The sequence below is a fragment of the Hydra vulgaris genome, chromosome 01 (assembly GCF_038396675.1).
Source record: "Hydra vulgaris chromosome 01, alternate assembly HydraT2T_AEP".
In the NCBI taxonomy this organism is placed as follows: domain Eukaryota; kingdom Metazoa; phylum Cnidaria; class Hydrozoa; order Anthoathecata; family Hydridae; genus Hydra; species Hydra vulgaris.
Window position 1 is genome coordinate 30,193,760 of NC_088920.1, and position 13,741 is coordinate 30,207,500.

The following is a 13,741-nucleotide window of genomic DNA, read 5'->3' on the forward strand; positions in this document are numbered from 1 at the left end:
ATTATTTAAAAATTCTGTTTACATTTTTCAGACATGACTCCGTATAGAAAGTTGGCGATGGAACAGAGATGTGAGGTGTTGGCGAAGGTTAAGGAGGGATATTCGTATCGGAAGGTGGCACAAATAATGAAAATCCACTACCTGACTGTATTTGGAATTGTGAGGAAGCATGCCGCAACCAACTCCGTACGCAATCTTCCCAGGGACGACCGGCCAAAGAAGACCACGGTCAGAGAGGATCGGATGTTAGTTCGTATGAGTATGAAAAATCGTCGAATGACATCATCGGACATCAGGAAACAGTCGGCAGTGGACATATCTACAAGCACAGTCAGAAGGAGACTCCTGAAGGCCGGTCTACAAGGTTGTGTAGTGGCCAAGAAACCTCTTTTGACTGTTGCCCACAAGAAAGCTCGATTGGATTTTGCGCGACGACATAAGGACTGGGGTGTTGAGGAGTGGAAAAGGGTGTTGTGGAGCGATGAAAGTTCATTCTAGATGTTTTGTGGGGCTAAAAGGGCTTATGTAAGAAGGAAAGCCGGGGAAAGTTCATTCCACAGTGCATTGTTCCAACAGTTAAGCACGGGGGAGGTTTCATAATGGTTTGGGGTTGCATGTCCTGGGCAGGGGTTGGCCAGTTGTACAGGTGTGAGGATACCATGAATCAACACCAGTATGTCAGGGTCCTCGAGAACTGTATGCTGCCATCAGCCAATTTGCTTTTTGGCAATGGAGAAGAGTTCCTGTTCCAACAGGACAATGCTCCTTGCCATCATGATATACGGGTACTGAACTGGCCAGCCCAGAGTCCAGACCTCAACCCCATAGAGCACCTGTGGGAAATAATGTTTAAACACTTGCAAGGAGCAAACCCTAGCAATAAGGATGCACTTTGGGCCCATTTACAGAACATATGGAATGATATTTCACCAGCTACTGTTCAGAACTTGATTAGCTCTATGCCCCGTAGGATCAAGTCTGTCATCAAATCAAGGGGTGGGCAGACAAAGTATTAATAAACTGTGTAATTTTAAATTGTATGAACAGTTGCAATAAAAAAAATAATCCAAATCAATTGTTTTCAGTCGTTTTTATTTGTAACGCTACAAGAAAATAGAAAAAAACCTTAAAAATATTACTGTTATAATGACTTTTGCACAGCACTGTATATATATATATATATATATATATATATATATATATATATATATATATATATATATATATATATATATATATATATATATATATATATCATTAGTTGGTTTCGCTTCAATAATAAGATTGAAGACTAAAATAAACTTAAAAAGAAAAGTTTTAAAACTAATAGATTGCCTGCCCAAACCAAACTATTCGAGCCAGTCAATGCATGTGCACTCCCTGTATGTTATTCCTATTTGAGTCAGTCAATGTTTGCACACTCCCTGCATGTTCTATCTATTGAAGTCAGTAATCAATAAAAATACTGAAAAAATCAAAATAAAAACATCTAAACTAAAAATACAACAACATTCTATAAAGTTTTGTAGTTTTTTTCAAAAACAACTGCATAAAGATCAGATAAAACGAGAAAGAAATTTAATCCATTTCAAGTGTGTTCAGGAAATATTACCTTGTAAAAAAGTATATATTGTTTTATTTTTAACTAATTTCTAATAACTAATTTGTTGCGTAAAACATAAGTATCTTGTAACAGAGTGTAATGTGAGATAGCAACTAAAAAACTTTTCTTTTTGTTTTAATAAGAGACTAGTGTTTTTGTTTAAGAGAATTCTTTTCACAAGTGGGTTCAAAAATTTTTGTTTCTTATTAGTTCAATATCATGTAAAGATGTTATTGTCTAAGTTTTATTTGTGAACATAAATTATGTTTATAAATGTCTTACTGGTAACTGATAAAATCTAATTATAAATTGTTTATAAACTTTATTAAAAATGTAAAATGCTTACAAGATTTCGTTACGCAACAAAATTATGAGTTGCTTATATTAAGTTATTCCTTGTACAGGCAAGACAGACGAATTAATAGGGAAGGTGGACTATGCATTTATGTCAATATTGACAGTATTGATAAATATGGTCACAATTGATGACCATATTTGCCACAAATATGGCCATATTTGGATCTATATTTGCACACAGATGGGTCTAAAATGATAAAATGAACTAAATGAAATTTTTAGCTAAGTGTTTTTTAAAGAAGATATATTATACCTACAGAAATGGAAATACAATTCTTTAATCAAATAATTTGATAATAATTTAAATAAATAAATTTTTTAATATAGAAGTAAAAGTAATAAAATTAAACTGTTAATCAACTGTTAATTTAACTGTTAAATCAACAGAAATAACATGCATCCAAGATCTTTAATGAATGCTGTACTGCCAGAGTTGACATTAAAAAACCCACCCAATAAAACCGAATAAATTCTGCCTTAAAAAAACCCAATAAAACCTGGGCAATCTGGGTTTTTTTGGGTTTCTTTAAAGATATTTTATAATTTTATGAACTATTATAACCAACATTAACATTATAACTATTATATTGATAAATAAATAAATTATAACATTAGTTTAATTTAAATATTAACATTAAATTAATTATTATCAACTTTTTATATTAACTATTATAACTAACAGCAGAGTTGATTTACTACTAGTAGATTTATTAGTAGATTTAAAGTAGATTTACTAGTAGATTTGAATTATTATTTGGAAATACATTATCACAATTTTTATTCAAATATTTTTATAAATTGAGTCACTTTTTTTTATCTTATTCACCTCCCAAGGCTGAGAAGGTCACTACAGTCGAGGAGGTTACTTTATTGTGGTTACAACCATCTCTCAACTCTTTAAATCTGGATAAATAAGTTTGTTCATTTGAATTTCAAGTTCAAATTTGAAGCTCAATTGAAACTTCAGTTACTACCTTGCATTTTCCAACCTTCTTTTTTCCGTTTTTCATTTACATTTTTAATTATAATAATTATTACTTATTATTGTTATCTAAAAGAATATATTAAATAATAAAATATTGCTATTATCTAAAATAAATCAATACATTTAGGTTTAGCGTGATTTTTTTCTATAACAGTTTTAAATTATGTTTAGAAATCTTTTTCAAAATAATTTGAAAAATTCTTGTTATAAATTATTAAATAATAATATATAAAATATATTTTAAATAAAGTTAAAGTAGAAATTTAAACTAATTTTGAATATCATTTAAAAAAAACAACCCAAATTACCCAAAAAACCCCACAGGGCTGGGATTTAAAAAAAAATCGGATTTTTGCCAACCCTTTGTACTACTAATGTTTTAATTATTGATGTACCGCTGTACTGTAATGTTTAAATAATGCTGTACTAATGTTTTAAAGAATGTATGCTATTAATAATATTAAATTGTTTGTTTTAAACTGAAATATTGACACATGGGGCAAGAGCTTATGTGTTGCCGTTGTCACATTAGCTTGTGAAAAAGGTATCAGAACAATTAAAGGACTCTCATTTACATTGATACCATGTAAAGTCACAGAGAGCATTATACCAAAGGTTTTAATAAGTTATTTTATTGACAATGATCTGGTTTCGAAACAAAAACACAGTATTTGTCTAAGTAAAGAATATGTAAATAATTTGTTTAGGCCATTAGATTTTATTACACAAGCAATAGAAGAAAACAACTCTGTTGTTGAAGGTTATGTATCAAGTTAGTGGCATGTGGAATTAGAAATAAGTTGCTAAACTGGTGCAAAACATTTTTAAACAATCAAAAGTAATGAATGGTAATGAGATATAATATATAAAAATGAAATTAAGTATTTAGTTTGTTGCCTCAAAAATCTGTACAAGTACCTTTGATTTTTGTTTTATATATTTGGGATATAAAATTTCATATCAGTTCAAATTATATGCAGATGACACAAAATTGATTCCTAAAATTATGAGCCTAGTAGATAATGAAATGTTGGTTATATCAAAGATGTAAAGTCCCCCAAAAATTTAGTTTCAAAAAGTCAAAATGTCTCTCTTTGTTCCTGATCTTTAGCGTCCAAAAGCTTGTTGAGAGACTTTGTTTGCTAATTTAGAGGTGGGTAATAAACAAAATATTAAGGGTATGAAAAACTTTGAACTCGTAGTCTATGCAAGTCAAGTCTAAGTAAATCAAGTCCAAAACCTAGATAATAAGTTTTAAAACAATGTCTTAAGACCTATTATTTTTAAAATAATAAGTTTCATGACATTAAATTGTTTGTATTTTTTTCTAATGCAGCACATTACTTGTTAACAAAATATGGTAAAGTGTGTGATGTTGTTTATATTTAAAATTTAGTATTAGAGCAAAATATTCTCAGGCTTTATATCTATGAACTTAGTTTGTAGATATACTTGTTGTTAATAAAAAAATTAATTTTTTTTTTTTATTGCTTGCAGATGATAATTGCAGAAGCAGTCTGGGATCATGGGAGTATGAAACCAGATGAACTTTCATTTTCTTCTGGTGCCGTCATATATGTATTGTTTACAGATGATGATAATTGGTGGTGGGGGATTCATAATGGAGTTATGGGTTGGTTTCCAGTGTCTTATGTTAGGGTATGAGTTATATTTACAACTTTTTTTTAAATTTAATTATTATTTCTTTTTTTTTTGTATATATATATTTGTGTGTATATATATATATTTATAAATATATGTATATATATATTATATATATGTATATATATGTATATATATATATGCATATGTATATATATACATATGCATATATATATATATACATATATATATATATATTATATATATGTATATATATATATTATATATATATTTATGTATATATATATATGTATATATATATATGTTTATATATAAGTATATATATATATATATATATATATATATATATATATATATATATATATATATATACACATATATATACATAGATATTAATGTATATGTATATATATATATACATATGTATATATATACATATATATATATATATATACATATATATACATAGATATTAATGTATATGTATATATATATATATACATATGTATATATATGTATATATATATATATATATATATATATATATATATATATATATATATATATATATATGCATACATATACATTAATATATACAGTACTGGACAGTGAATTAGAAACTTTTATGTTTATCATCAAAAACTGTATTTATATTGCGTTTGCCTGGAGATATTATTACTTTTTATATATTATCAGCTGCAATTATGCTGATATAACATTAAGAACTATTGTTGCTATGGTAGAAACATACTTTTGCGTAAAATCTCGACTATTTTTACATTTTTAATGATTTGTTTCAAATTTTGTAACAATTAATTGTAAACTGTGCTTTTATTATCGGATTGTTGTTGTTTGAGTAATTTTTCGAATTCTTGCTGCTACAAAGAATGAGATAAAGTTGCTTTTAGAAAATACCACACTTGAAAATATTGAAATTGCTCCAAAACTCAAAGTTTTGCCTCAAACTGTTGGAAGAATAAAAATGAGACCAAATAGAGACCAAAATATAGTGGAAACCAACAGGAAGAACTGCAGAGGTATTACCAAAACTACTAAGAGAAATGATCGGATGCTTTTACAGTTGTGTTGAAAAGGTCAGAAAAAGTCTTCCGTTGAGTTAACGCAAGAATGGAATGCCATGACAGAAATTACAGTCAACCCAAGAACAGTTAGAAGACGCCTTTTTAATAATGGATATAAAGCTTACAAGCCAATGAAAAAACCCAAGTTAACCACAGCAATGAAGGACAAGAGGTATGGTTGGGCTCTCGGTCATGCACATTGGACAATAAAGGAATGGTCTAAGGTTAGCATTACAAAGTTACAAATTTACACACATATACAATTGGAATAACTAAAACAACAGCCAAAATAAATTATTTAAGCTAATTAAATTAGTTTCATCTTATTTGTTTGTTTGCAATAACAGGAGATTGATTTATATACGTTTATTATGCTGCAATATATTTTCAATTATCAATAAATTACATTGTCACTAAAAGTTATCTGTTCGCTACAGTAGCCTTTTATTTGTATAGGTTTGTTTTTCTGATGAGCCAATGCTGCAAGTTATGGTTGAACAAAGACCATTTTTTCGAAGGAAGAGAGAGGAGACAAATCTTCCGGAATGTTTTCAAGAAACAGTCAAACATCCTCAAAAGATAATGTTTTGGAGCATGATATCTGTAAAAGGGTCTGAATGATTATACTTTGTGGAAGCAATGATGAGACAAAAGCAATACAAAACCGTTCTAAAGACTTGCTTAATACCCCAAATGAATGCATGGTTTCCTAATGCAATATTTATGCAAGAAGGGCTCCATGTTACACTGCCAAATATGTAATGAAATTTTTGAAAGACAATAAAATTTCCATATTGCAATGGCCTGGTAACAGTCCCGACCTGAATCCCATCGAAGAACTATGGAATGAACTCAAAAGAGAGTTCATGCAAACAGCTTCAACCAATACGAGAGATTTAAATGAAAAATTGATTCAAACATGATACCACAGTGAACGAATCAGCCGCTTTTGCTCCAAATTTATTCAGTCAATCCCGCGTCTTATTTCAGCAGTCTTAAAGCATAAAGGCAGAAATACCAAGTATAAAGTGGTTATATCAGTCAATTTTATTTATGCATTTCTGACAATTCTTTCATGGTTTTCACTTATCTAAGTCAATTTTTGTATTTTTATTTTCAATTTTTGTTTTTTATTGTTGAATCGCAATAAAATTGTTATAAAATACTATAAAATGCATTAAATTCCTAATTCGATGTCCAGTACTGTATACAGCGTGGAAAATAATGACCGCCTGAGTAGAATTACTATTTTGACCCCCCTAAAATCTTTTTTTCATAAATGATTGAAGTTCTTATTTTATTGCTATTTTGTTATATTCAATTTAAGTTTTATTAGTTCGAACATTTGTTTCTGATGAGTCTTAATTGATAAAGCACAGTGTAAAATTAAAAAAGTTTAAAAAGTGATAATAAGTGGATATATATATATATATATATATATATATATATATATATATATATATATATATATATATATATATATATATATATATATATATATATATATATATATTTTAAATGGAGTATTTAAAATTTTAAAATTTTTAGTTAAGAGTAGACCAAGAAATAGACAGAGGTTCTGAACATTTTAGAGAGTTACATTCTTTAAAAGAAGAATCTTTAGTTCCTTTTCAACTTTGTGCTGCTTCAAACAAAACCCTGGAGCACATGGCAAAAGTACGTGCAAAATGTGTTGAAGAATTGCTCAACACAGAGAAAGTGTATGTAAAACTTTTGAAAGACATTATTCAGGTTTTTATTTTATTTATTTACAAATGTTTACTGGATAAGTTACTCAATATTTATATATTGTTTTTTAATCATGTCTTGTAATAAAATAAGTTCAAAATTTAAAACACACACAAGTTGTAAATTTGAGATATAAAGTTTAAAGAATAAAAAAAGCTAACAGGTAGAATAAAGAAAGCTAAAAGATAAAAATGTAAAAAAAAAAAGAAGGGAAAATTTGAATAAATATATAAATTTGTGCGCAGAAAATGTTGATTGATAAAAGTAAATGGTAAAGATAAATATATAAGCACTTTTTTAAACTGTAAAAAATTGAAATTTTTTTAAAGTTTTCTGATTTTCTAATTGATTTCAAATTCAATGGTAGTTTGTTAAAAAGTTTAACTACCATGTAGAAGAATCTATTTTAGCATCTCACTTTAGGGTAATTCCATGTCAACCTGACTCAGGCCATGTCACCATACATCTCAGATTTTGCTGATTTTTATACAGTTCAGAGTATATAGTATAATAAGAATTCCTTGAAAATTTTAGCCTCTAGCTCAGAGAAGATTCTAAAATATGACCGTTTTACTTTTAGCAGATATTGGCCAGTCCCCTCTTGTCCCCTAAGAATTGCAAAATTTATTTAGATGTTTCAAGTCACATAACTTTGAAAATGTTTGATTTTTTTACTTAAAATTTTTATCTGGTATCGTACTTGTATTTTTAAGGGTGACTAATCCAAAAAATGATCAGAAATAAAATAAAATTATTATTAAGTACCTGTATTTATCAACTTAAGTAAATTTGGGCAATGTTTTATATACATGTTTTTAATGCCCAAGAAGTTAATGTCAAACCATTAATTTTATTTGTAATTTTATGTAGGTTGTAAAAATTTTTCAACTGCAAAATATGTTCAAAAAAAAAATTAACAAATGGAAATAATATCAAACCATCATAATAAAATAAGCATCAAACCATCCCACTGATACATTGGTTGGTTCACTGACGCCTTGGTTGGTGGTAGTGGGATGGTTATAGTTTTGGTAGTGTATTGATTTAGATTTCATTTAAAATATAAAAATCTTTAAATTATATGTAGAGCAAAACTTTTTAAGAAATGTTGTTTAGTGTTCAAAAATTTTTCAGCTATTAACAAAAAAAGGTTGCAAAAAATAAGGTTGCAAAAAAAAAAAAAAAAAAAAAGGACTGTAAAACAATCCTAAGCTCCAAACTCAAGTTGTGTTAAAGTACTTGTTAAAAGTACTTTAATATGAACAAAACTTGTTCTAGGTTAGCCAGCCTGATAGCACAATGTATGAAATTAACAACATAAAAATTCAAAAATAATACATTGTATTTGTGTTAAAACATTAAAAAAAGTAAAAAGGAGTATTATGTTCACATAAATTACATGTACAAAAAACAAACTTTTTTCAAAACTTACATTATAGATTTAAAATTATTGAAATTCGCCACTTTAGTTTACTTGCTGTCCTTGTGTGGTGAATAAATCTCCTCCTGTTCCCTAAATGCAGTTGTAAGTGTTATTTAATGCTATTTAAAATATGATATTGCAATGAAAGCTCTTCTAATTAACATTCTATTCAACCAAAATTGGCAAGGCCAGCAAGTCGCTAATCTAAATCCTATCAGTTTAAACAGTTGTTTCAAATTTTTAATAAATTTATATTTAAAAGTGACTTAAGCAGTTAAAGTAGGTCAAATCTTCAAACTTGTTAATTCAAATTTCAATTGCAAACAATTTTTCTTTCTTGTTTTTACTCTACCATTTCACACAAAGAATAGGCTTATGAAGACTGCTTAGAATAAACCCAGGGCTGGATGACCATTGAATAAAACAAAATCTTCTTTATAATTTTACATTTTATCACTTAAATTTTTGTTGCTGCAAAAGATGATAACTAGAGATGGGAATCGAACCGTTCTTTTAAAATTCAGGGCTGCATATTATATTTAAGTAGTATCAGCAAGCCTGCAATCACTCATCGTCACCCCACACAATGAAAACACTTTCACTGGCAGTACTTGTCGCAGAAATAGCCAACAACTTTCTAGCAATCAATGCCATTGATGGCATTGAAATTGAAATTGAAATTGAAATTTGGTTGAAAATTAGTTGAAATTTAACTGAGGTCAGGGCCGGAGCTCATATATATATATATATATATATATATATATATATATATATCAACTTAGTTTCTCCGCGCAGCGGCCTTGCTCGGCAAGGTTCGTGTTTCGGAGTTTAAGAGTTGAGAGAGGGTTGCACCACGAATAACAACTAAAAAAAAATAAATAAAAAACACAAAAAAATAGTAGCCTCCTCGACTGTAGTGGTCCCCCTCGGGCCTTGGGGAGGTGAATAATCTAAAAAAAAAAAAAAATATATATATATATATATATATATATATATATATATATATATATATATATATATATGTATATAACACTTTTTTGTAATGTAAACAAAAAATATACATCAGCTCAAGTATATTTTTTAAATAATGAAAATTTTTCTGCCTCAAGGTGAACATCAAATTTTAACAGTTAATCTATATATATATATATATATATATATATATATATATATATATATATATATATATATATATATATATATATATATATATATATATTGATCCGTTTCGGCATGGAATTCACTAAGTTCTTAGTAATATCTTTTGGAACATTATTTAGTAATTTTGTTGCTTCTTCTTTCAGCTGGTCCAGATCTATTTCAGATTTATATCAGATCTTTATCAGATCAGATTTATATCAGATCTATATCAGATTTATTTCAATTTTACCAAGATTGTGGTCTAAGCAAGACCACAAATTCTCTATACAATTGAGATCTGGACTATTGGCAGGCCAAGACATGACTTTAATGTTGTTTTCCTTCAAACCATTGCTTGCAAATCTTAGCAGTATGACATGGAGTGTTATCTTGTTGGAAGATAATTCCCGTGTCTTTTTGGAAAATGTCAATAGAAGGCATCAAATAATTATCCAATATGTCTAAATATCTTTGAGAATCAAGCCTGCCATCAAATAGTTTGAAGCAACCGACACCTTCATAGTTCATGCAGGCCCAGATGCCTATACTGCCACTACCTAGTTTTTTTCTATACATAGAACAATTTGGGCGCATTCTTTCTTGTGGCATTCTTCCCAGCATTACTCGGTTTTTTCTTGAATCAACCTCAATGTTCATTTCATCGCTGAAAAGAACGTTGTGCCACTTGCTCTTAGACCAAATTTTATGAGCTAAGAACCAGTTTTACCTTGCTTTCAGATCGTTTTTTGATGGACGGCGTTTTTTGCAAGCAGCTCGCCACATGTAACTATGTTTTTGTAGTACTCTTCTAATAGTTCGAACACTAGCAACAACACCAGAAACTTTCTGCCATTTTCGACTAAGATCAGTAGATGATAACTTTCTATTTTTTTTCACTATGCGAATAAGTTAACGTTCATTTCTTTCATTTGAAATGCTGGGTCTTCCAGGACGCAGAATATTTTCAATTGTATTGTATTCATGATATCGGTTGATTATTCTGCTAACAGTTGGATGTGTTGTGTTTAAATGTTTTGCAATTTTTCTGATTGAGATGTTTTGTTCATTCATAGCTATGATTTTACATTTTATCACATCAATAGTTTTTCCAGTCATTTTGATTTTTTTATTGTTGAAATGTTGTAGTTGCTAAATAAATGCTAAATTTTATATTTCATTTACACAAACTTTTTAAATATTTATAATAATTTTAAAAAAAAACTCTCTAACAATAATTATTAATTTGCAAATAACTTCAAAGTTTACTCAAAGACAAACGCAATTTTGAAGGAGTTTTGAAATAATAGAGTGGATTGTTAATTTTAGCCATTATAATTATTTTAGATTATGAAATAAGTGTTAAAAAAAACCCTGATGATTAGCGCATCGATTGATACTTTTATGAATATCTATATTTATTTAAAAGAAAATATGATACTCATTAATTTACACTTTTTATATTTGAAATGAGTCAAACAAATATTGATTTATTATCAATCAAAGTCGAATAATATCAAAAAAATCATGGTGGATTGTTATTAATGGCCAATACTGTATATATATATATATATATATATATATATATATATATATATATATATATATATATATATATATATATATATATATATATATATATATATTTATATATATATATATATATATATATAAAAACTTTAAATGACTGTTTAATGAAATTTTTTTTTATATATATCAAAAAACAACTTTATAGTACTTTGGAAACAAAAAACACTTATATTTTGATATTTCAAAATATCAAAGAGTGGTGTTAGCTTGAGCTGGCTCCAGAGCTAGCTACATTTGGAAATAATTTAGCTCTAGCTCATCTCCTTGTAAAAATACCAGCTCCACCTCTGGAGCAGCTCCAAAGCCCTGATCATGGTTGTTGCTATCCAAACAAGTTATCATCTCTAGTTCCATCAACCAAAACTCATTCTCACTTGACTCATTCAGCAAAGTCACATTTACTGCATCTGTCCTTTCATACTTTGAAAAGTTTTATTTGTCTAGTTTTTTTTTCTCACACAATGCTTATTTATTTCTCTCTCATCTTTATGTTTTCCAGACTCTTTGAAAATTTACAGTTTTAAATTCATTTTTATTATTTCCATCAATCTTATTCTGTTAAATTGTATGGTGTTGTGTAGTGGTAGAACCCTCGCTTCATAAGCCAAAAGTTCCATCTCCATCACGTCCCTGATAGTATATATAATGTAGCCTCATTGACCTGTAGCCTTCTCAGTACTAGGAAGGAGTCCTCAGTCCTAGGGAGGTGAATAAAATAAAAAAAAATTATTCAATGGTTGCTTGCAGTCTTGTTGAAGTAAACTAGTATAAATAATTTTTACAGCAGTATAGACCAGTTACGTTCTCTCCCTTTCCAACTGTACATATATTTATATAAATCTTATAAATTCGTTTTATTTAGTAGATAAATAAAATGGTTTTTATTAAAAATAGTTATCAAGCTGGGTATAGCAATTATTCAGTTAAATATAGAAAGTTTTAAACTTCAATGGATCCATTAATCAGTTGAATATAGAAAGTGTTATACTTCAATGAATCCATCAGTTAAATCAGGAGAATTCAGTTTTAACTGTCTTTTCTCTTTAAATATTTCCAAGTTGAATTATTTGATCATGTTGCAGTTTTTTTTTTAGTAATTTGTTACAATAATAATTTAAATGTAAAAAGTAGTAATTTAAATGTGATAAGTAATAATTTAAGTGTAAATAAATACAATTTTTATTTATTATATTAAAAAAAAATTAAAAATTAAACATTTTGCAATCTGCGCTATAAAGCTATTAAGTTCACAAAATGAGCAAAAAGTTGCACATTCTGTGAAATGCGCTATTTCTTGATCTGCGCGTAACACACACACACATATATATATCAGCAAAGGAGTGCTACTACATCGACTGAGTGTTTTTGGGGCAGTAATCTTTTTTTTCACTATTTTTCTATATTCACATTTTTTTGCTATATTTTCTGAAAAAGCTGTATGCTGTAAGATAAGCAAAACTAGAAAGCAACAAATCATGAAATAGTGCATTTCATGAAATGCACAATTTTTTGCTCATTCTGTAAACTGGATTGCGCTAATGCGTAAATTGTGAAATATTGAATGTTATTTTTTTTTAATTTATATTCAGCGTAATAAATAAAGTTTGTATATATATCAAGCCTTTTCAAAAGACATGTGTAGTCACACACTTTATATGACCACGGATACAAGTTTTTTTTTTGACAAGTTTTTTTGCATATATTAATAACTTGCATGTTTTAAAAAATGCACTGAAAAAACCAAACTATTTTAAAGAGAAAATTAAAATTAAACAAACCATAAACTGAAAAGAGAACCAGTGAAAATAAAAGCTAAATGTTAACTAATTAAACAATTAAACTATTAAACTATTAACTAATTAAACTATTTTTTAATTTAGTAGCGTCTCAATAATAGTTCAAACTTAATTTTAATTTAAAAGCGTTTTAAGTAATAGTTAAAAGCTAATAATTTTTATGGTCACGTTGATTTAGCGCTTAGGTTAAGTAATTATTTCATTTGTGAGGCGCGACTATTACTTTGACTTTGTTTGAGGTTCAAATTCTACTAACTAAAAATTTTTTTTTTAATTTATTTTATCATTCATTAAGGTATAGCCCATTTTTTAAATGCGCTAAATAAAAACATGCAAGGAGTCTGGGCAAGGTTATCAAAACAAAATATCATATGCATGGTCATATAAGGCGTGCGA

The 13,741-nt window shown here is 27.9% G+C and overlaps 1 protein-coding gene across 4 annotated transcripts in view; it reads left to right on the top strand.

Annotated features, from left to right (window-relative positions):
* Nucleotides 1-13,741, top strand: part of LOC100201115 (rho guanine nucleotide exchange factor 9) — a 48,179-nt gene that overhangs the window by 24,392 nt on the left and 10,046 nt on the right. For all 4 annotated transcript variants that reach the window (XM_065787891.1, XM_065787892.1, XM_065787890.1 and 1 more), the window contains exons 3-4: nt 4,443-4,604; nt 7,199-7,402. In XM_065787891.1, coding sequence (XP_065643963.1) covers nt 4,443-4,604; nt 7,199-7,402 — 366 coding nt within the window. The remainder of the gene's footprint in view (nt 1-4,442; nt 4,605-7,198; nt 7,403-13,741) is intronic.